The 24,373-nt window shown below is 40.1% G+C and overlaps 1 protein-coding gene across 3 annotated transcripts in view; it reads left to right on the top strand.

Annotated features, from left to right (window-relative positions):
* The window catches only part of rab26 (RAB26, member RAS oncogene family), a 108,916-nt gene that overhangs the window by 52,940 nt on the left and 31,603 nt on the right, over positions 1–24,373 (top strand). For all 3 annotated transcript variants that reach the window (XR_013911033.1, XM_026177314.2, XM_080305621.1), the window contains exons 4-5: positions 1,323–1,389; positions 19,181–19,233. Coding sequence is in view for 2 of the 3 variants with exons in the window: in XM_026177314.2 (XP_026033099.1) it covers positions 1,323–1,389; positions 19,181–19,233 (120 nt within the window). In the remaining variant the exon portion in view is untranslated. The remainder of the gene's footprint in view (positions 1–1,322; positions 1,390–19,180; positions 19,234–24,373) is intronic.

Below are 24,373 nucleotides of genomic sequence, written 5' to 3'. Positions count from 1 at the left end.
GACCACAGGTTCTCAATGGGGTTCAGATCAGGTGAACAAGGAGGCCATGTCATTAGTTTTTCTTCTTTTATACCCTTTCTTGCCAGCCACGCTGTGGAGTACTTGGACGCGTGTGATGGAGCATTGTCCTGCATGAAAATCGTGTTTTTCTTGAAGGATGCAGACTTCTTCCTGTACCACTGCTTGAAGAAGGTGTCTTCCAGAAACTGGCAGTAGGACTGGGAGTTGAGCTTGACTCCATCCTCCACCCGAAAAGGCCCCACAAGCTCATCTTTGATGATACCAGCCCAAACCAGTACTCCACCTCCACCTTGCTGGCGTCTGAGTCGGACTGGAGCTCTCTGCCCTTTACCAATCCAGCCACGGGCCCATCCATCTGGCCCATCAAGACTCACTCTCATTTCATCAGTCCATAAAACCTTAGAAAAATCAGTCTTGAGATATTTCTTGGCCCAGTCTTGACGTTTCAGCTTGTGTGTCTTGTTCAGTGGTGGTCGTCTTTCAGCCTTTCTTACCTTGGCCATGTCTCTGAGTATTGCACACCTTGTGCTTTTGGGCACTCCAGTGATGTTGCAGCTCTGAAATATGGCCAAACTGGTGGCAAGTGGCATCTTGGCAGCTGCACGCTTGACTTTTCTCAGTTCATGGGCAGTTATTTTGCGCCTTGGTTTTTCCACACGCTTCTTGCGACCCTGTTGACTATTTTGAATGAAACGCTTGATTGTTCGATGATCACGCTTCAGAAGCTTTGCAATTTTGAGACTGCTGCATCCCTCTGCAAGATATCTCACTATTTTTGACTTTTCTGAGCCTGTCAAGTCGTTCTTTTGACCCATTTTGCCAAAGGAAAGGACGTTGCCTAATAATTATGCACACCTGATATGGGGTGTTGATGTCATTAGACCACACCCCTTCTCATTACAGAGATGCACATCCCCTAATATGCTTAATTGGTAGTAGGCTTTCGAGCCTATACAGCTTGGAGTAAGACAACATGCATGAAGAGGATGATGTGGACAAAATACTCATTTGCCTAATAATTCTGCACTCCCTGTACACACATATATATATATATATATATATATATATATATACATATATATATATATATATACACATGCTTGTAATCGCTTAGTTAGCCTTTTGGCTTTGTGTTCTACAAATTCCAACCTCCAGACTCAATGCAGAATTTGTCTTAACATAAAGATGCTGTTTTAAATTTAGTTGCTAAACTGCTAAGCTATTAATCTATCTATTTAGTTGTTCACTATGCCAACTGATGTTCTGTTCATCCTGCTCTTCCTTCCTCCCTTCTCTCTCAGATATGGGACACTGCTGGTCAGGAGCGTTTTCGGAGTGTCACTCACGCTTACTATCGTGATGCTCACGGTAGGATTCCTCAATTTGTGTTTGTGAGAACCTCTTTGGTTGTGACTGACATGCCTTCTCTCCACTCTCTATTTTCTCCTGACACAGCCAGACTGTTCTGACAGACATTTCATTGCCTTTGTTTTCTTCAAATGTGTTACTGGCACCAGCAGGCACGCTGCTCCCTGTTGTTCCCTCATACCTGTTGAGATTGCAAAAACATGCATGTTGCTTTGATAGACTGTGGTGAGTGTAGGTGTGCATGCGTGTGTGTGTGTGTGTGTGTGTGTGTGTGTGTGTGTGTGTGTGTGTGTGTGTGTGTGTGTGTGTGTGTGTGTGTGCGTGTGCATTTCCACCTGTATTTCTCACGTTGCCGGGACATGAACTTCCTTACTTCTTGGTACAAAAAGCAAGCCATTTTAACACAATTAATACACTTTGCCACTGAGTCTTGGTTCTGTAAGTATTGGCTGAGTATTGGTAAGTGATGGAATCACAATACTCTTAGTTTGTGCATGTGTGTGTGTGTGGGCACACGCATTTGCCAGAGGCTCAATGCTGTGTGCAGGTTCTTTTAAGCGAGAGGCTAACCACTGGGTGGGAAAATGAGCCTGCCTCTCACACAGTGGGGAATCGGAGGGGGGGGGGTATTGGGGAGCTCTGAGCTATTCCCACATGTGCTTGTGAGGGTGTATGTGTGTGTAGTAGTTATATCTCGAACAGCCCCGCTGAGTACTGATAACAGTTTGCCTCAGGCCAACCTGAATGAGCAGGTGTAGTCGAACACACACACACACACACACACACACACACACACACACACACACACACACACACACACACACACACACACTTGCTGGCATTAACTGAAACGCGAAATCTGCTCAGCAGCATATAAAATAGCAAAATGATGGGACGTGGCTGAAAACGTGTACCCGATTGTGTCCGTTATGTATGGGTGTGCACTTGGCTTTGATGAGGTTTGCATGTGTTATACATAAGTACGTGTGTGTGTGTGTGTATGATGGCCAGTTGCCCAGCATCATTCTGATCTGTCAGTGCAACAGTTTAGCCTCACTGATCTTTAACAAGGCACCAAGGGAACCTCAAACCAGCTCCTCTGAGTTGTCCGTCTGTTGCTGACTTTTAAATAAAGCTCATTCGCTCTGACAGACAGGACCAGGGGAGGGAATCCAGCCCAAATGCAGCCGTCACGAAAGCTGTCTACTACTGTGAACTAATGGACAGTTTTTCGTGACTCAGACTTTGAAATGTAGAGATCCCACAGTCAGGGGTCTCGTTTCCATTTCTGAGCACCGCCAGGTAAAAGTGAGGAAGTCCAAAGTGTGGAAATAGTAAACAGATTTAAGTCAGTAGTTTAAAATCTGCAATTTTAATTACAGTTAAAGTCTCACAGTCCTGTCAAGGAAGATAAAGTTTCACTGCTTATACTTCTTTATTATTTTCTTTTATCTCTACATGGATGATTAGCTGAGTGCATATGCTCTCTGTCAAGCTCATTACTGGTTACTGATTCGATGTCTTTGGAGCTCTTCGCTATAGCCCGTGCTCTCTGTCACTGATCTGCTCCACCGCCATCTGCTGTATTGTGCACATAAGGTAGTATGCTGAAAAGTGTCTACATGAAAATGTCACGGCTTGCCAGATCAGACAACAGACTTCACACTGCTGGTTGTGTCGCTACACAACACACAATGAGTCATAACTCATCTCCCCTCCTGCTTGTATTTGTTGGTGACTGACACATAACCAACCTTGTGATACTTTACAAGGCACACTTGGTATAATAAGATAACAACGAAAACTTGACTGCAAAGATGGAAACCAGTCATACAAAGCAGGCAGTTGCACTTTATATTTGTATTTAATAGTGCTGTCAATAAATGAAAAACAAAACAAAACTAATTAAATTCACAGTTGTCTGTAATTAATCGCGATTAATCGCAATTACTTGATCCTGATTACTTGATTTTAACTGCATGCGCTAACTGCGTTAACTGCATTAAAAGTTTTAATTTCAATGCGGATTAATTTGCGTTAACTCATTTTTGGTTTAATTTAAGCAATAACTCACAGTTGGGAGAAGTTGCCCCTTTGCTAATGACTTTACCTAAATGCTATTTGGACTCAGTGTTTGTGAGGACCTTTAGAAGAAGCAGCGAAAAGTTTTGTACATTTTTTTGGGAAACAGTTTAAAGTTTTTTAGTTTTTAAATGTGACCAATGACTTGCCCAAGACAGCTCAGTAGTTGTTGGAGGGGAATGAAGCATGTCTCAGAGTACTACTATGCCCTCTAGACAACTATCGATGTTTGTCTTATTTAATTCTGGCCCCACTCTCACTTTTTATTGTGTCCATGAACAGAGAGCAAAGAAATTCAGACAATCAGTACAAATGAGCTGGTGGTTGGAGTGAGCCCAGTGCAATCTGCCAGGCCCATCTGGTGTAGAGGGTGACGTGAAGGTCCAGCTGGGTCCAGAAACCAGCCGCAGACTCTTTTTTTTCACCCCCTTCTCCCCCAGTGGAACTGACAGTTTGTCATTTCCGCAGCATGGAGCGAAACCACAGGGTACTAAAAAAGAAAAAAAAAGAAGAAAAGCAGACTTGGTGGTTGAGACAAGAAACAAGAGGAGGAAGGCAAGGAAAGGGAGGTATTGAGACATAAAATACTACCAGGGTGGTGTGGGGGGGCTGATGCAAGCATGACAGGGTGATATATTGAAAGATGCTTGGAAAGACAAATTAATTTCTCAAATCAAGAATGGAAACCAAGATGTCTAGAGGAGCAAAGCGGTCAGAACCATTTAACATTGCAAACAACCAGCTTTCATCACAAAAGGCAGCTGACAAAAATCAATTAACGTCAAAGCAGAAAGCAGTGTGAGTAAAAGACTATAATGAAACACTGTAGCACTTTCCTCAGAAGATTTCCTGCATGACAAAACGCCTCATTGCATCTGAACACAGGCGCAAAACAATTAAAACAGTAGAATAAAAGAAGAGTGGAGCTCACGATTTTGAAGTGACTGGTTTCATTTTAGCCACTTAGCATGCTATTACTGAATGCAACTGGCATCTTTAGCGAACACAACTAAAACACAACACCATCACTACCTTTAACTGGGTGTACTCAGTCACTTTGTAACAAAATACCACGTCAGCAAATGGGAGACCTTTCAGCCCGAAATGAAACTCTTCCAAAGTCTTTCCCATTTTTATATCTCACATATAGAAGTAACACGATGAACTCAGTGAAACAGAATAATTGAGTTAATAGATTTAGAGGAACAGGTAATGGCTGCATTAGAGATGATGCCTCCAATGGGTGCTTTATGATTGAAAGGGTTGTTCAGGCAGTATTGTTCTGAATGAGGTGCTTTGGCTGCTTCATTTCCTTATAATGGCCTTCATTGCTTTTGTTACCCATGGTGTAAGGAAGCGGGGTTATGGCACATCTCAGTGAAATGCTCCACTCCATCATTATTGCTGCTATTCACATAGGTTTCTGTCTAAAATGCAATAATCTTTTCAGTCTTTCAGTGTCATCCAAGGTCTTAAATCCAATGTCACAAGTCTTGAAAATGATTAAATCATTACCATTAACATTACTATTGTCCTCTAAGTTGCATAAACTTCAGTCTTGTGTGTTTTTGGAGACAATGTGAATTGATTTTTGTGTTAACAGAGGTATAAAACAAAATCAACATGCATCGTAATATGACAGAAAAAAGACAACACTATGGAAGTAAATGTAGATGGTGTTAATGTTGGGGTCTGTTGATGTTACTACTTATAATACGAAGAAGTGGAGGTACAACCAGTTTTTTTTTAAAACTGAAAAAGTAAGGCATTCAAAGTCAGTTGCACTTTGTAGAAGTTTGAGTATGCTTAATAACTCAAGTATTTAAGTTGGACAGGAAGTCAACAAACATAAAACAACTGATACCAGTGACCAGCAAGGACCTGCTATCACTCAGTATTGCTGTGTGGAACATCACCCAGCACAATCCACTGAACAAAATCATTCAAAAAGCTCATAGGCATTTCACTTATATTGAAAAAGAGAAAATCAATGCTAGAACATTCTAAGTGGCACAAAACCTTATGGGCCACTGTCACCCCTCATCATTACAGTTACTCAAATTGTATTATTAAAGTCTCTGTTGACTGAGCTCAATCAATAAGTAAATTGCTTTTATTACATTTATCAACCCAATGTGCATATCACGTGTGCCAGTTTTGTTTTGTTTTTTCCCCCGATATGACTGTAAATACAAATGTTTGGGAACTCCCCCCTCTCCCTTTTCTATATATTTTCAGCTATTCAACAGATTATTCTCGAATTCTGATGCCCCAAAAGGCTGTTGGTATTTCTAGCAGAGGTCTTATTTGAGATGAACTAATTATTCTTTAAAGGGATGCTGTGATAATTAATTGAATGGAGTCATAAAAGTGACAGGCAAATCGCTGTTTAATGCATAAGTGTCTCAGTTAATTGGTCTACTTTAGAGGGTTTTGAGACTTAACTCCCAAGTGGGATGCAAAAAGGAGAGGCGTGATGTGCACATACTGCAGGAGGTGGAAAAACCAATGTCTGGCTTGCTTGTCAACATCATGACTGGTACTCATGGAGAAAATTAAGCTCCTAATATCCACTAGGTCATTGGCAAGACATTTTGTGTTCGGGGTTTAATATTCACCCCTTTTAAAGTAAATTTTCTCTATTTATGACCCACGAAATGAAAATATTTGAACAGAAAAAATGTAACCTCAAAATGTATTTGCCTTTGAAGTGTAATATCTTTTGGTTTTTTTGAAAATCAGCCTTTTTTTTTTTTTTTTTAGCACGTGGCTATAACACAACCCAATCCTAAGCGTAGATGGGTCACTAGATCACAGGAGCAAATCTACAGCAGAATGACTGAGAAGAAAAGAATGAAGGTGCTGCAATTAGAGACCTGAATCCCAGTAGTTCAATTCCTTGAACTGTTAGTCTGCTAGCTTAATGATTCTGCTTATCAGTACCACTTCCACTAGCAGTATAATCAGCTGATTTCTGTTCATGTGCCGGAGGAGGTAAATAGTGGTGCAGTCTGCAGCTTGGCTATGGACATTTTTATAGTGTGATGGTAGAGTACAAACTCCATCCAGGACAGAAACAACTGCATTATACTGCTAACACAACTTTGGCTCTTTGCAAGCACCTGCACAGATAGCATGCTAGCGCTAGCCAAGAAGCCAGAGTGATGTTAGCTAAGTGAATGCTGACTACAACCCAGTAGGCAGATCCTGAACTTCAACCAATAACAAATGACTGAGCAGTTAGGCCGCAATCTGCATTTCTGCCTGTCCATGTTTCTAAAGTAGAATCACTGTGGGGATAGCTTTAAAGTCTCTTTGTGCTGGTTTTTTATATCTGTGCTGTGTGCTGTGCTTTATGTTCATACCTAAATACTAAGAGAAAAATCATATGTGTGTCCTCATTAGCATAGCGCAGAGCATTTGGCTCTTCAGCTGCTAAATAGCTGCATGTGGCTCCTGAGTTACTGGTTAGAATTAGGGTTAACCGTAGCCCTATTTAATTCTGTGAATACAATAATTATTAGTCTGTTCTCTCACAATTACATCAGCCCGTCTGTCTTTAAATGACTCTTGATGTTAAAGGTTGCCGACGTCCGAGTTAGGGATTTGTGTTGGTGTGTGGGATTGTAGCCTCAGATTTATATTTTTAAATGGTAATTATGAGACAATGTGTTTCAGATTATTTTATGGAGATATGTGAAAGTAATGCAACAAGTAGAATTGATTACTTTCTCCTAGGAGTAATTAAGTGACATAATGCATTACTGTTAAGAAAAGTCTTCTGTGTAGTATGTGCAATACATTACTTTTTTTGCATGAATGCAATGCCATTGGTATGCTGTTTAGCGATGGTGGTGACTCCCCAAGCAGAGCCAATGAGAATCGATTAGGAATCTAATCGATGGTGGAATCGGAATTGCTAAATTTGTACCAGTTCCTATCTGGAGCTGCAATGGTCTAGTCAAAGTCCAGGCGTCGATGTGATATGAGTTTCTGACAATTGGGGTGGTATCCTAAGAGCTGTGCACAAACGAATGTGTACAAACTAATTATGTAAAGAAGAGTTGGCCAGTATTCTTTCCTGGTGATGAATAAAAAACATTAGTTACTGCTGCTAAATGTGGTTCTAACATTAGAATCATGGAGTACCTACAGGGAGTGCAGAATTATTAGGCAACTTGTATTTTTGAGGAATAATTTTATTATTGAACAACAACCATGTTCTCAATGAACCCAAAAAACTCATTAATATCAAAGCTGAATGTTTTTGGAAGTAGTTTTTAGTTTGTTTTTAGTTTTAGCTATTTTAGGGGGATATCTGTGTGTGCAGGTGACTATTACTGTGCAGAATTATTAGGCAACTTAACAAAAAACAAATATATACCCATTTCAATTATTTATTTTTACCAGTGAAACCAATATAACATCTCCACATTCACAAATATACATTTCTGACATTCAAAAACAAAACAAAAACAAATCAGCGACCAATATAGCCACCTTTCTTTGCAAGGACACTCAAAAGCCTGCCATCCATGGATTCTGTCAGTGTTTTGATCTGTTCACCATCAACATTGCGTGCAGCAGCAACCACAGCCTCCCAGACACTGTTCAGAGAGGTGTACTGTTTTCCCTCCTTGTAAATCTCACATTTGATGATGGACCACAGGTTCTCAATGGGGTTCAGATCAGGTGAACAAGGAGGCCATGTCATTAGTTTTTCTTCTTTTATACCCTTTCTTGCCAGCCACGCTGTGGAGTACTTGGACGCGTGTGATGGAGCATTGTCCTGCATGAAAATCATGTTTTTCTTGAAGGATGCAGACTTCTTCCTGTACCACTGCTTGAAGAAGATGTCTTCCAGAAACTGGCAGTAGGACTGGGAGTTGAGCTTGACTCCATCCTCAACCCGAAAAGGCCCCACAAGCTCATCTTTGATGATACCAGCCCAAACCAGTACTCCACCTCCACCTTGCTGGCGTCTGAGTCGGACTGGAGCTCTCTGCCCTTTACCAATCCAGCCACGGGCCCATCCATCTGGCCCATCAAGACTCACTCTCATTTCATCAGTCCATAAAACCTTAGAAAAACCAGTCTTGAGATATTTCTTGGCCCAGTCTTGATGTTTCAGCTTGTGTGTCTTGTTCAGTGGTGGTCGTCTTTCAGCCTTTCTTACCTTGGCCATGTCTCTGAGTATTGCACACCTTGTGCTTTTGGGCACTCCAGTGATGTTGCAGCTCTGAAATATGGCCAAACTGGTGGCAAGTGGCATCTTGGCAGCTGCACGCTTGACTTTTCTCAGTTCATGGGCAGTTATTTTGCGCCTTGGTTTTTCCACACGCTTCTTGCGGGTCGCAATCAAGCATTTCATTCAAAATAGTCAACAGGGTCTGTTGACTATTTTGAATGAAACGCTTGATTGTTCGATGATCACGCTTCAGAAGCTTTGCAATTTTGAGACTGCTGCATCCCTCTGCAAGATATCTCACTATTTTTGACTTTTCTGAGCCTGTCAAGTCCTTCTTTTGACCCATTTTGCCAAAGGAAAGGACGTTGCCTAATAATTATGCACACCTGATATGGGGTGTTGATGTCATTAGACCACACCCCTTCTCATTACAGAGACGCACATCACCTAATATGCTTAATTGGTAGTAGGCTTTCGAGCCTATACAGCTTGGAGTAAGACAACATGCATGAAGAGGATGATGTGGACAAAATACTCATTTGCCTAATAATTCTGCACTCCCTGTGGTTTTTTATGCAGACCTGTGAAAACTTTCTTCTTCACACTAACAGGTACCTGTTTCCAAAAAGCCACACTCCATAGCCAAACTGATTAGCTAGTTTCTCAAAAGGTGCTATTTTACTGCTATGCGGAAAGCATTAATAAGAAGAATAACAATAGATAATGTTTGGCTGTTTGTTTCACCTGCCTCTTCATCAGAATGTCATCAACTTTGCTACAAGCATCTGCAAGATAATATTAGTGACAAAGAACAGTTGTAGAACCTATAGAGGCTACATCTATTTCAGATTAAATCAGTCTCATTACCCAATAATGTTGCTGCTCTGCTCGGCCTCATCCGGTCTTGCCCGCATTCATTTTTTATTCCTTCTATTCCATCTTACTGGGCCACTATTCTTGTCACTAATGAGCAACCATAGACCTCAGTCTGCTGCAGCAGCTTGTGGGGGCGACACATAACCCAACTAAGATCGGAAGGAGGGACAGCAGCAGGGAGAACGCTGATCAAGACAACATCTGTGGCAATGAGGAGAAAGGTAGAAAAGAAAAGATGGAGTGAGAAAGATGGGCAGGAACAAAGAAAGGGGATGAAAAGGGTGTGCATGAAAAAGCAGGAAAGGGTGATTGGAAGCAAAACATTAATGACATTGCTCTGTTCTGGGAAAGCAGCAAGCTGTGCAATTCATCATCAAAATCTATATATTTCTTTCTCATAAGCACATATCTTATATCTACTTGTGTATTTTAAATATTATAATTTATATGCAAGGTCACCATAAAATTTATTTTTTTGGCTTTTTTGGGGGGGTTTGTAGAGAGTTATGATGAAGCTCAAAATCTGCTTGTACTCTCCACTGAATTCATTATTGAGCTAGTGTCATTACTTCTTACTCTACCTGCTTATATTTTTACAGTCTCCTAAAAAGACAGGTGTCAGCTATTTGTGGGTGCTTCCTAGAGAGGAATCATTAATCGCTCTTCATGGTGATAGAGCCACTTCTTTTTATAATGGATGCCATAGAATGAGGACTATTCTGTGCTTAGGCAGGCAAAGAGGTAGAGATGGTAAGTGGTGCTATAGCTGTCGGAGGAATAGTGAAAGTCATGGAAGGAGGGGACTGTGTAGCAATGTCACATTCTCCCTTTCATTTTGACATACAGTAACATCAATGGCAGGACAAAAACTTGCCTGAAGGGATGAAATGAAAATATTTCTCATCGGTGAGAAATGTCATATAGACAAAGGCTTTTTATTAGCAGGGGTCCTTTGCATGGTGTAGAGGTTCCGATGGATTGTGACTCTACTTTGTAAGCTCATGAAAATGTTATGGCACATAAATTAGTGCAATTTGTAAAGTCACCTTTGAAACTTTTCTTTTAAGGCCTGATTTGAGTTGTAATTCTCATGCCTGTATATACTGTATGTTTACCAGATCCACAGATTTGTACACTAAATATAAAAATAAACATGCTTCAGTATGTAGTCTTCTAAGATGGCGACCAGAACTACATTCCACACTTTTTGATTTTTTTGAGTATTGTTCAGGTACTCATATACATTAAATGTAGGGATATTTATTAGTAGAAGTGGGCGATATAGCCTCAAAAAATCTTGCGATTTTGCGATAACGATATTTTGGACAAAACAACGTCATAGTTCAATAGTATTGATGCAGATGGCCACCCCTCTCTGAGCCTGGTTCTAGAAAGGTTTCTTCCTGTTAAAGGGGAGTTTATCATTCCCTCTGTTGCTAAGGGCTTGGTCACAGGGAATGTTTTTATTGTTGGGGTTTCGTCTCTATTATTATAGAGTCTTGACCATAAACTATACACCACCTTGAGAAAACTGTTGTTGTGATTTGGCACTATATAAACACAATTGAACTGACACAGCATACTATTCAGTGACACAGCACAACTTAAAAGCCAAGGCAGTTTTTTCCCTGCAAAAAGCTAAGCAATAGCTTAACAATATTTAACAACAGCAAAAGTAACTGTAAAACTGTCACTGCCCAGACAGTTTTTTACTGCAAACAGCAAGCCAAGACAGATCAATCCCAGATAGTAGACTGACACAGTGTCGACAGTGTCCGGGCAATCAGGTATCCCAGAATACATTTCTAACTGTGGTAATGACAGAGAAAAGTGCCCTGAGCTATGAGTAGAGTTTTGAAATAATACTGTTTCTGTGTCACCAAATGCACAATATTTTAGGGAAGAATGTAGGGGGTTACTCTTCACATGTCTGGTCGATGTGTCGAGATAGCGCTGATCTGCACAAGTGCTCTGATGTTTTCATTAACTGTCAGCTGACTGGTTGCCGCCATTCGTGATACCTGCTGAGAACATCCTCACCACAGAACACTGAGCGTGGGCCGCTTGAAGTAAATCATTCACAGGGGTTTTTTTTCCTGATCAGACATGTTAAACTTAACTGTTTAAATAAATGAATTAAAACCAACAATAAACAATATAAGTATTTTAATACAGCATGGAAAGTGAGCGCTTTTTCACTGGGTACATAAACATATGGATCAGCATTTTAATGCTGTTTGTAGATATTATTGATTCAACTGTACTCTAAACACCAGCTGTCTGTTATGCGTTTTAGAAGTCTACTATAAAAAAAAGAAGCTGTGTATGAATTCCTAGTGTTTTTGAAAACAGACAGTCTGATGATTAATCAGTTACCTTTAATTTAATATACAGGTGTAGAGCTCTTTACCACCTCCTTCCACATCAGTCTAGTGTTTTTGACCTTTCAGAATAATTTCACATTAATGGGCCTTTTACTGGATAACCGAGCGTATAGGCACAGCAGATAATTTGGTGTACTATGTGTTTTTTTCATTGCAAATATAAACCATAACAGTAAAAAGGCAGTAAAGCACATAGTGAAGCCAATTTAATGTCATTTGTTGTGGTGCTGTGTTATCCTGTTCTCAGAAGTATGGACAGGAACTGAAATAATCAGTTAAATATGTCCATTTCAGTCTTTGGGGTTTCTTCAGGAAGGGCATCTGGTGCACAAATCTAACGAATCAAAACATGGAATAACCTGCTCGTGTGAACCCTCGTGAATAAGGGAATAGCTCGTTAGTTATTCATAATTTAACTTTCATTATGGTTGAATATTTACTTGCGTTATGTTTTGCTCAATACCTCACAAACATGCTGCAAACATCACAGTATGAAGTGCTCAAAAATGACTACCGTATATTTTAGACCATAAGGTGCACCGGATTATAAGGTGCATTAAGCGAAACAGAACAGTCAGATAAGTCAAACTTTAATCAACTCATTCTTCTTGCTTCCTCCACTTCTGTACCATTGATTCATTAATGCTGTATTCTCTCCCAGCTGCTCTATTCCCGTGTTGTTGCAGTATATTAATGACTAACCTCGTATTGTGGATGAATTATCTCAGTTGTTCTCCTGACTGAAGTTTGGTCCGTTTGCCGCATCCTGCCATGCGATTGCATTTGTCCCTAACCATCAGGAACCCTCACGTTAACTTTTATTGAGTGGAAAAAGTTATCGTTCATCCTCCAGTTTCACTATGTTTATGTTAGCGATCACGTAGCACATCATTATATACCAGCTAGCCCAACGTCAGTAACCCTACAAACGTCACTGCTGTTTAGTTTTCTGTCTTCATTTATGTCGGAAGTGATAGCAGAGCTGTACATTTGAATTTTTCCACAAATCTCTCAGTCAGAACATGCTATGTCATGTTTAAGTGGAAACTAGCGAGCTAACTTCCTGCTAACTTCCGTTAAATTTAATAAATTCTGTTTTCATGGATGCCTGGATGTTAAACCTAATTGTTATAACTGGTAAAGCATCAGCGCTGATCATTTTATTAAAGATGAAAGAGTTTAGACAGTTTTTAACTGTCAGTGATCCCGCACTGTTCGTTTGACTTTGGGACCTGAAGCAGACGGAGTTTTGGACCCAGATTACTCCGCGAGGCTCCTGACTATGGTAGCCGTAATGCTCCGACAATCCATCAAACGGTGCGGCTTTGTAGCTTACCAAAGTCGTACTAAAGCATTTGACAGATTTTTGAGCGCCGTGTACTACATAAAATCGGTTCGAAGTCAGTAAGCACAACCAGAATTCATACATAAGGTGCACCGGATTATAAAGCGCACTGTCAATATTTGAGAAAATTAAAGGATTTTAAGTGCGCCTTATAATGCGGAAAATACGGTATGTTTAAAATTGGCTAAATTACTGTGGTGGTTACTATAGGTGCATAAAAGGGTCATTTTAGCACATTCGTATGTAGTTGCTTGACAGCATGATGATATCATACGCTTTCAAGGGCCAAGAATGGGCAAGTTTGGTTACGTCTGATCATACCGAAGATGTTAGTGGGAAAAACACACGAAAAAAGACAATATCATAATAATATGATATGTATTATAGCTTAGCTAAAAAAAATGTCACATGCACATGTTAATTATCCTTTATTATAATCTCATTGTTTAACTGTAAAAAAAGACCAAAGTTTAATTAAATAATCATGATTATAAAATGTTACAGTTTCAGGTAAAGTAAGATATTAAGGTGTATTTTGCAAATTTAACATTCAGCAGTCACGATGCTCAACAGCACATTTCTGACTAGGGCTGGGTATCGTCACTGATTTCTAGAATCGATTCAATTCCGATTCACAAGGTCCCGAATCGATTCGATCCACGATTCGATTTAATTCGATTCGATTCGATTTAAATCTGGGAAATTTTGACAGTCAGAAATATAATTCAGATCAGAACATTTACATATTTTTGTATCTATAAAAAGGAAGCTGACACTCGCAAGACTTTATCCAAGCTGTGAGCATCACAGCAGATGCCTTTGTGTCAAAGTAGCTGAAGATAAAACACAGAAAAACATGTAGGTGATTTTCCGGGCCTGGGATTTTATAAAAATATTCTGCAGTACATCGAAAACGAAAGAAAACCATTAATTAATGAACATTACCTCTGACGTTACAGCGGTTTTATTAGAGACACGGCTAAGCATTTTGCATTTTGAATAATTTTAAAAAGTTTCAATTTGTTCAGTATTGAACAGCAGAAATGAGGTTTTCTTTTCGGAAGCATGTAAAAGGGAAAAAAACAGCGGCCAACAGCGCTGTAAGCAACAGTAGACTTGTGCATAACAAGCAAGCGAATAATGAAGAAAGCGAAACTGTTCGAGAGAGGGGGGGGGGAGAGAGGGAGAGAGAGAGAGCTGCGCATCGCAATGGAAGCAAAACAGTAAAAGAATTCATGACGATGTTTATGTGAAGCGTTTGGATCTTCTTTTGCTGCTGGTTCGGTCAATATTGTTTGGAGAGAGATCAAACTAACAGCTTTAGAATCAGCGCATAAAGGGCGTGAACACAAAGCGCGGACCCGGATCAGCGAGCTGTCGGCTTTCAGCCCCGACTGTGAGAAAGGCGACATCTAACTGATTCTGATCCGCTGTGTGTTTAAGTCTATGTGCAGAATCCCTGTACCTGCTCTCATTTACTGTTTGGTGGTTCTTGAAATTTTGTGAGATGTCACCAGAGATTCTGGCATTTCGGACAAAATAAATTTATATTAAAAAATCGATTTAGGATTTTAATGAATCGATTTTACGTTATCCAAGCCAGAATCGATTTTAATCGATGAATCGATTATAAAAACCCACCCCTATTTCTGACCTGCTCCTATTTGCATTTATATGCATACATCTGTATATTCAAAGGAAGGAGAGCAGGCACAGATGATCATCTGAGAGATGATGGATGGCAGTACTCTTTATGGATCACTTCACTATCCATCTCTTCATGCTCAAACTTTCATGCACGCACTTGGATTGTCAAGGTGGTAGTGGCTCACAAAGTCATTCATGTTGTGTATAATACTGATAGTAGTTTGTGCTGGGGTCATATCCAAAGATGAAAGGTGTCTTGGTGGATTGGCTGTCTGAAACTGATATGATATGAGTGAGGATCCTTGTTTTCACTGAGCTGTGGAATGAGTGATGCCACGGTGTGTTGCCTGCATATAAAACACACTTTTACCTTCAGCTTTCTGCCCAAACAAATGTCACAGCAATTAAGGGGAAGTCTCAAACTCCCTCATTTGTGACAAAATGCCTTTTTCTGCTTTCAGTACAAAGTCTGAACATGAGGGCTTTTTTTCTCACATTTTAGTGCCACACATCAGAGAGCTCAAAAGACGTTTCATGTACTTTAACTACTGGACACACACATAGACCGGTGAGAGGTTATAAATGACAGTCGCTAATGTACTTTTCTAAACCATGAAAAACATGCACATTTACACCATTACAAGAAAAAGTAGTTGAAATGGAGATAGAAAATAAATGTATGCTACACATTTAAACAGGGGGAGAGCAATTTTACGTCTTCTTTCAGAGCAAAGAGATGTGGACACTTCTCACACAGCATTGACAACTGAGGTAAACAGTCAACAGTGGACTTCGACACATAGGGAAAAACTGCTGTCCAGACAGTAGCAGAAACACAACAGCAATTATGGGTACATTTGATGGTTTTGATCTTCCTTGACTGACTTAAATATTTTGTCTTACAGCAGCCAACATATGCTCTTGAACTGGGAGGGGTAAGAAAGCAGAACTCAGTTGACTGTAATCTATTGTCATGTAGTGGCCAATATTTTACACACTAACTTTAAAACTGATTATTTTCTCAAAGAGAAACAGGCAACGCTTTACCCTAATCTATACCACCCCACAACATCTTCTTACTTGTACCAGTAGTTGTACGTTAGCAATCCTGACTTGCAGCTATAGTGAATAGTGTAATCCAGCGGTCCCCAACTCCCGGGCCTCGGACCGGTACCGGTCCGTGAGTCGTTTGGTACCGGGCCGCGAGAGTTGAGGCTCAGGTGTGAAATGTGTGGTTTTCAGGGTTTTTATCGGTTTTCAGCGTTATTTTGTTATCGTTTTTATCATTTACTCGGTTTTCCTGGGTCTTTCCACCTGTGTTATGAATAACTCTTCTATTTTTCAGTAGCGGTACTAGTTTTATTTTGTTGTATTTATCCGCGACACCTTAAAGGCCGGTCCGTGAAAAAAAAAAAAGGTTGGGGACCGCTGGTGTAATCCACTGCTCATGCATTGTCAGACCCAAAGACAGCCGACGGAAGGGCTGCCTGAGGGCACTGAGGCTATTCACAATCATTTTTCTGACTGATTATATTTGCATATTCTGTCACACATGTGCAAATTGTACTTGCGTTTTTGACCCTGTGCAAACCTCAGTACACTTGAGCATTTGAATCTGTGATTCACTCTGTGATTGCAGATAAATCTGAGTACCCACATAGAGACTGAGGCACACTTTCAAACGTTTTGCACACATTAATATGCCATAATCATACACCAACACCTAAAACCAGCAGTATTTCTCTTTTTTTTTTTTGCAGAGTTCATTCTTCTGCCTATTATTTTGCAACCTGTGATAACTAAACTCTGCTTCTCAGCTTCTGTGAGAAAGTTCTCCAACTTCATCTGTCTTGCTTTTGGCAAGATGTAATTGGATTAGGGAGGGTGAAGGAAAGCAACTCCTTGTGGTTTACTCTCGTCTTCTTCTAGTATCTTATAAACAACAGGAGCAACGGGAGAGGAAATTAACTTGTGGTGGCAGATCATCTCTCGCTCTCTCGCTCTGTCCTTCCTATCTTTTTTCTTCATGCTTCCCTCTCCCCCTCACTGTGCTTTTTCAGTTTGGCTGGAGCTGACGGTGATTACAACTCATTAAACACCCTTCACGCACTTGTCTGGCTGAAATGAACAAACAAAGGATTTAATCCAAAATAGGCAAAAATGCAGCCTTGACTCTGGCGTGCCGGGATCGGGGGATGAGTAAGGAGAGTAAACAGGAGACATACTTTAAGGTGTGCATGGAATAAAGTGGCAGAATGAGGATGGAGTGAGATGTAAGTAGTGGAGAAGATGGCTGGAGGGATTACATGCAGTAGGAGGAGAGGAGGTGCTGGGGAGGTAAATAGCTTACACTAATTCTTAAAAGAGAAGGTTGTTCAAGCTGTGAAAATGAGTTAGAATTGCCCTCGCAGGTGTAATGAGTTTTTCTTTCTGTCTCGAGCTTTATAATGCACACCCTCCAGTAACACCTGAGGTGATATTATGCTCCACAGCCGAACAATGCAGTTGGAGGTAATTAGAATTCACGCGCGCAATTATGTTGTCAGATATAATGCTAATACCGTGGTAAATGAAAGAGATCAGCACTTTGCTCACGTAACAGTGGGGGGCATTTTATTTTACGTTTTTCATCCAGCGAAATCCAGAGTGTTTTATGGAGCATTAAAATACCAGAAAAATCACTTTTTAGTTAGATGGAAAAATACTTCACTGAACACCACAAGTTCACGTGTCTTGTAATACAGTTAGGTTCAATTTGTTGGGGGATATGAGATGTATAATATTTATGGTGTATTCTCCTATGTAATTATGGTGCAAAATTTCCCACATGCATCTACGTTGACCTTTTGTGAGTAAAATCTAATTAGACTTTGCAAAGTTCTGGAAAGTATGCATGGCTAAAGCAATGCTCATTTTCTGTACAGCCATCTGTAATCTGTAGTCTGCCTTGACATTTAGAAGAGGATATATTAAAAAAAAAAAAAACAGCTGCGTGTCGGTGAAACCTCGTCATCATTGCCATCAAATAGATGCATGACTATATAAGTTTTCAAGATTTAATGTCTCATAGAAGCCGATTCTGCTCCAATCACATAGGCAACGATGATAAAATACACAATTTTCTGACATCAGCATAAATGATCTATAAAAAAGTATAAGTCAGCATGTTTTATAAAAACTTCATAAAAACCTCTGAATTGTAGTGTAACCCTTGCCCTTCAGAGGGAGTTCTGAGTGTCATGTTTAGGCTGTGTGCAGGCAGAAATGGTAAAATGGAAGATCCAAAGTACAGATAAAACGTGAACTCCAAAAACAGCTTTAATGCTAAACTCAAAATAACAACCTTCCGAAATACAAAGAATAAACTTGGGCAGTCAGGCAGACAGAACACACAGCATGAATGAGGGTAGATCGCGACAGTGACACAGAGAAACTTAAATACACAGAGGGAGCAATCGGGGAATGGGAAACAGGAGGGAAACACAGCTGGGACAAATCAGTGCTAAAGAGACAAAGGAAGCAAAAACTGATACAATAACATGAGACACAGACTTTCAAAGTAAAACAGGAAACATAACACAGAGACGCAGACTTGACACAGGGATACAGCAGACAGGGGAGACAGCAACTATGGATCACAGACAGAAAACCAGAACACTAAAACTCAAACAAAACCCACACAGAGAACCTAAACTAAGAATAATCCTATAACCCATAAGACAAAGCTAGAATATAATGAAATAAACAAAATCAAAGAACCAAAAACACAACACGGGGCTGACGACCCAGGCACCCTAACACTGAGTGCTCTTGTTGATCATGAAATACCTCATCACTGTGAGCCACAGTTAATATGAAAATGCTCAGTGATCTCTCCAAGCAGCACTAATGGTGATTACAGTGTCTGTATTGATTATTGTGGTGAATCAATAACTTTGTGAAAGCAGACAAAAATTGGCACCACTGCCAGTAAACTGTCCCGATCACCTCTTTTTCACCCGCACTGTGGCAGCACTTAATCTAGAAACTGCATTTATGTCCATGAAAAACAAGGCCTGCATCATGCTGAGTTCTCAAAGTGTGAGTTAGATCATGAAAGTGTCAATGAATTGGCGCCACAGTGGTGGGAAAGAGGTGTAAGAAAATACTTTCTGGATGTCGTGAACTGTTTGTTGCCACCAAACACGCTAAATAATCTGATCACTTGTAATTTTGTGACATGAAGTTCGATCCAATTTCAAATGTGACGTTTTTATTTTCTCTCCTCAGCTCTGCTGCTTCTGTACGACGTCACCAACAAAGCATCCTTCGATAACATCAGGGTAAGATCAAACTCGCCTGCTTGTCAGTTGCACCTCATTTCTATTCAGGTTCTGAAAGAATGTTGTTTCATTTATGCTACGCAAAGTGGTCTGTGTATCATCTCATTCACAAGCAAGGATGATATGGGCAATGTCTCTCGCCCTATTGTACCTGGGATAGCCCCCCCCCCCCCCCATGAGGCAATGACAAGGATAAGTGGAAGAGAATGGAGGGATGGATATATGGATGATACAGTGGCTAGGCTTGCTGTCAAATTACCCTAACCCTCAGGTGGAGGGAAGCTCTTCACCAGGAGTCAGAGCAGTCAGAGGGACTTTTACTCCAAGAGTGACGGCCAAACATCTGCAAGGAGCTTGGAGAAATGGAGATGTTAGAGCTAAGTTATTAACAATGTGGGTCACATATAGCCCACTTTGAGCTCAAGTTGGCCAGACCAGTGAAACTCCCCTTTTGTTAGTGTAACAAATTTTAACTACACATTTAATGAGAGCTGTCTGGATAAAAGAAAAAGACGTATAGTTTCAGCAGTAGGTCTCAGTTTTTTCTACATGATAAAGTAATGCTGCTGGAAGAAGTCTGTCAGCATAATTAATATCTGGCTTAAATTGTAAGAAATAAATGTGTAAAATTAAAGAAATCATTCTGTTAGCTCGTTGCCCAGACTCCCAAAAATAGAAAGTTTTTGGTAATTCATGAAAAATGTCCTCGTTTTTTTGGAGGAAAGGTTGTTTCTTTTTTCTTTTTTCATTTCTTTTTTTATTTCTATGTATATTTCTAGATATTTCTACAGTAAGTGCAACAATGCAAAGATTTCTGTTTAATTGCTTATTTATCAATTAGTAAAATTGGTGTGATTGACTGTGGGCAATGTCTAAAACATTAAGAAAGGTTGTAAAACACAGTTAAAGGTCCAAAAATTGATGCCTTCTTTCACATTTTTCAAAGCATCAAGTGGGCCGGACTGGACTCTTTGGTTGTCCTAATTCTGCCCCCCCAGGCCTTATATTTGGCACCCTGTGTTACATTTGGGTTGGTCTAGCACTCAGATGTATGTGTAAGCATGTGCTCTCACACATAAAAACAGAATTCCACAGGATGCCTAGCTGGATTATCTCTGCCTTGCAAACGTAAGCTCCTCCTGAGGTAGGGACATCTGCTCATTTTTAATGACATGCTGCCTTCGTGACCAGCCGGCGGGTACGAGACATGATAAATAGCTTTATTATATGTTACTGAGACTTAGGAGGTCGTTTCATTATTCATTGACTTTCCTCCCACGTACTGGCAGTCGGCTGTATCTCTGAACATCAGCTCCTGTCTACTTCTAAATTGTTTCTTTTCATGTAAACAAAGCAGAAAAGCACAAAGATATCATTTGTGTCTGGTAAAAAAATTGCATTTGATTACATTAGTTTTCAAAGCCGTCTTCAAAGTTACGCCATAAAATCTCCGATACTTGCTCATGCTCAGACCGGGGATCAGATGAAGGCGACGGTGATGATGATAGGAGAGCTGAGGATGACCAATGTAACACCAAATGAAGGGAGGGGACAAAGTTGAAGAGCATAGGGGTGCAGATTACAAAACCTTTATCTCTCCCTTTGAAGTGGCAGCCTGTCTGTCACCCAAACTCAGTTCCCACTGTGATTTTCCAGCCATTTCTTGCCCCATTTGGTGCCACTCCCCACCGTGCCTTGTAGGTGCATGATTTTCCTTTGATTAACACAGGGTAGAGTTAAAAGCAGGAGATGGCCATTTAAAAAAGCGAGTGTCTTTCACATCAGGCAGAGGAATGGTTCCACAGCCATCTGGCAGGTCTGATCCACTTACACCTGATGTGTGTGTGTGTGTGTGTGTGGATGGATGTGCGGGGCTACCGGTGTGACCTCAGCATGCACTCGCACTCATACAGGTGTGTGTCTGTGTAGGTGTGCAAATGGCTTCATTAGCAGCGGAAGGAAGAGGAGTCCCTAGAGAGAAAGAGACACAGAGCTTAGCTTCTGTCCAAACAGCCGCTCACCGTCATTATGCCTGCATTTAAATAGCTCTCGGTTGGGGATATGAAACCTTGGATACTAACAACAAATGCCCAAACCAACCATGGATAACCCTAACTTTCAGGGGTCCCCTGTCTCGTCTGTCACATTCACTTTTAGCCAGCTGGTTGTTACTGGTCTCAGCCATCAGCTTCTATTTGCTGCATCAGGTTTTCGAGCTAAATTTTGGGGCTACATCACCCTGATGTCACCCTGACACGTACTGTTAGGAAAGCGGTCAGCCTGTTCTTTTGAGGTTTATCAGCCTCTAGAATCAATTGATGATTAGATTACAGTAACAAGTGGGAGCTCTAAATGCAGCAGAAAAATTTGGTTTGGAAGTAATGTTCCTGTGTTATCAGTAATAGACGAATTAACTCCAAATGATACCAGTAAATTCTAAAGGAAAATGTCAGGACATCTCTGGTACAGGAGATGTCCTGACATCTAGGCCCCATTGTACCATTTATCTGTGAAATGAATCTCAAGGGGAAGTGGGTGTTGTATCTATGCAAAGTTCACAAGACGATCTGTTGAAGAAGAACAAAGGTTTGGACTGTCAAATGTCAAAATGTCAAAGATTCTTCCAACAGAAATCTTGTCGATTGTCCATGAACGATACAGAATTTAATGTTCTGAGCACTAGATTAGGATAAGATTCACAGGCTATACAGGCCTGAGTTAGCATAAAAATGTTCAATGTTACAGTTCATGACAGTAAAAAGACAAAAAGACGAGTATGGCTTTTTAAAAAAGGTTCCCAGGGGAAAGGCTCTTCTCTCTGAAAAGAAAATGACATCATGGGTTAGACTTGCAAAGATGCATCTGAACAAACCACAAGACTTCTCGAACAATGTCGTTTAAGAATATGAGACCAAAGTGATGTTTGATCATAATGCGTACACGTTTGCTGTAAACCAATCACAGCATATCGATACAAACACCTCATATCAACTATCAAGCATGGCGGTGGAGGGATGATGATTTGGGCTTTTTTTTTTGCAACCACAGCACCTGCCTGGGTACATTGCTGTCATTAAGTTGACCATGTATGTTTTATTTATTGTACGCAACAACACAATCTACAGCAAATCTACAACAAAAGGGCTTAAAAAGAAAAGATTAAAGGTGTTTCAATTGCCTGGCCAAAGATCTTACATTGATTGAAATACTGTGGTTGAAACCTTCAGAGAGCTGCTCATAAACAAATAACCCCAAACATCAGTGAACCAAAGTTATGCTGTAAAGAAGAGTGCACCAAAATCTCTCCCAAACGATGTGCAAAGCTGATGAAGTTATAAAGAAAGTATCACTCCAAGTTGTTGCTGCTAAAGGTTTTTCTCGTTTGTTTAGTGTTTCACAGGTCTGCACATCCAGTGAGGAATTTAAGGGGCTCACAGAATTTGGTGAAGGGAGCTAGTGGATGTTTTTTCTCTTTAGTGGTCTCTGTGTTAATTTTTGCTGTGGATATATTTTCATCATGCCGTATATGTCTTCTTTTAAAATGCAAGTTTATATGAGTGATACCTTGGTCAGGTCTCTCTTGAAAAAAAAAATATATATATATATATTTTTATCTCAGTGAGACTTTATGGTAAATAAAGGGGGAGAAGGCTCAATAGGAAAATCATAATGAATACCCAAGGCACTAACCCTTTCTTTTCTTTCTACTTGAGTGCCACGAGTTTACTGTCAGTCAGAGAGCTGAGTGCAGCATACACACAAAACATTGCTCCAACAGCCTGCAGGCTTGTTCATGTGAAGGGCAGCTCCTTGCACCACCCCACACATACACAGCATGATTGTTAAATTCACTAAATATTCACATTAGCCATTAGGAGAGAGGAGCTTAGCTGTTTTGCTGTAGTCCATGTTTTTTTGTGATCCCTCAGACTATTCGTCACTCTGTTAGGAGTCTGGAGATGGTTTCCTTCATGTGTTCACAGTGTGTTGGTCGGTACAGCTCAAACCTGATGAACATCCACAATTGTATCTCTTTCTTTTTTTTTCTCTTTTTGGAGTCCTCAGAAATTTAATTTGTTCCTGTCATGATTAATTTGCCCCAGCATGTGTTTGTGAACATTATCCTCACTTAGATCCTTGTTCTTCAAATTAAAGCCAGATTGTCATCGAGGTAAACATCTAGCTGTAATTTTACACTTAAACCAATGGAGTTAAATTCATTTAATCTGTAATATTGCATTGTTTTCCTCATATCTTTTTGTCAATATTATTCATCTTATTTAATAGATTTCTCTCTTTTAACGTTTAGAACTTGAAAATCTGTTGAGTTGTTTGGTTATACAGTATTCTGCAAAATTCTTGATTCTAATGCACTTGAAAGAAAATATTTGGAATGATCGCCTTTATTCTTCTGGACTCTCTTAGGCAAACTTTCTTGTAATTTCTCGAAGCAGTCTTCAGGAATAGTTCTCCAGTCTGCTTGATTGAGATTCAAAGCTTTTGTTTGGATGTTTGCTGACTTTTGTTCTGTTCTTCTTGCAGCCTGTTACAAAGTATTGAAGTCTAGGCTCTGAGGAGGTCAGTGTTGGAAAGGTTACGTTTAAAATGTATTCCACTACAGATTACAGAATACATGGTGCTAAATGTATTTTGTAACGTATTCCGTTAAGCTACTCAATGAGAGTAACGTATTCTGAATACTTTGGATTACTTAATATATTGTCATGTTTTTTACAACTACATGAATGTACTATTGCTGTGTGATTTATTACTATTACTGAAGGCTTTGGCCTTGGCGAACAGTGGATGAACTGAAAAATACATCTCTCAGGTCCTGTGTGTGGTCTTTACTCAATTTGTTTGCTATTTCTTAAGGACTTGCTAAGTTGTCTGCTATATATAGATACAACACTGAGTCATACCTTGAATTAGATACCTTTTTTATGCTTGAACAGTCCATAGTTTAGTTTTAAGAGACTTAACAGACAAAAATCCAATGAAATGATCAAGTATAAGGACAAGACTGAAAATGAGATGTTTTCTGTGTCTGTACCAGAGCAGACACAAATAATGTTTCCCACAGCAAAATTACATATTATAGCTAACTATGACATTATCCTCTCAGAAGCTACAAGAAGGT

Source organism: Astatotilapia calliptera, chromosome 8, assembly GCF_964374335.1.
Source record: "Astatotilapia calliptera chromosome 8, fAstCal68.1, whole genome shotgun sequence".
Classification (NCBI taxonomy): domain Eukaryota; kingdom Metazoa; phylum Chordata; class Actinopteri; order Cichliformes; family Cichlidae; genus Astatotilapia; species Astatotilapia calliptera.
This window is presented reverse-complemented; position numbering and strand designations above follow the sequence as displayed.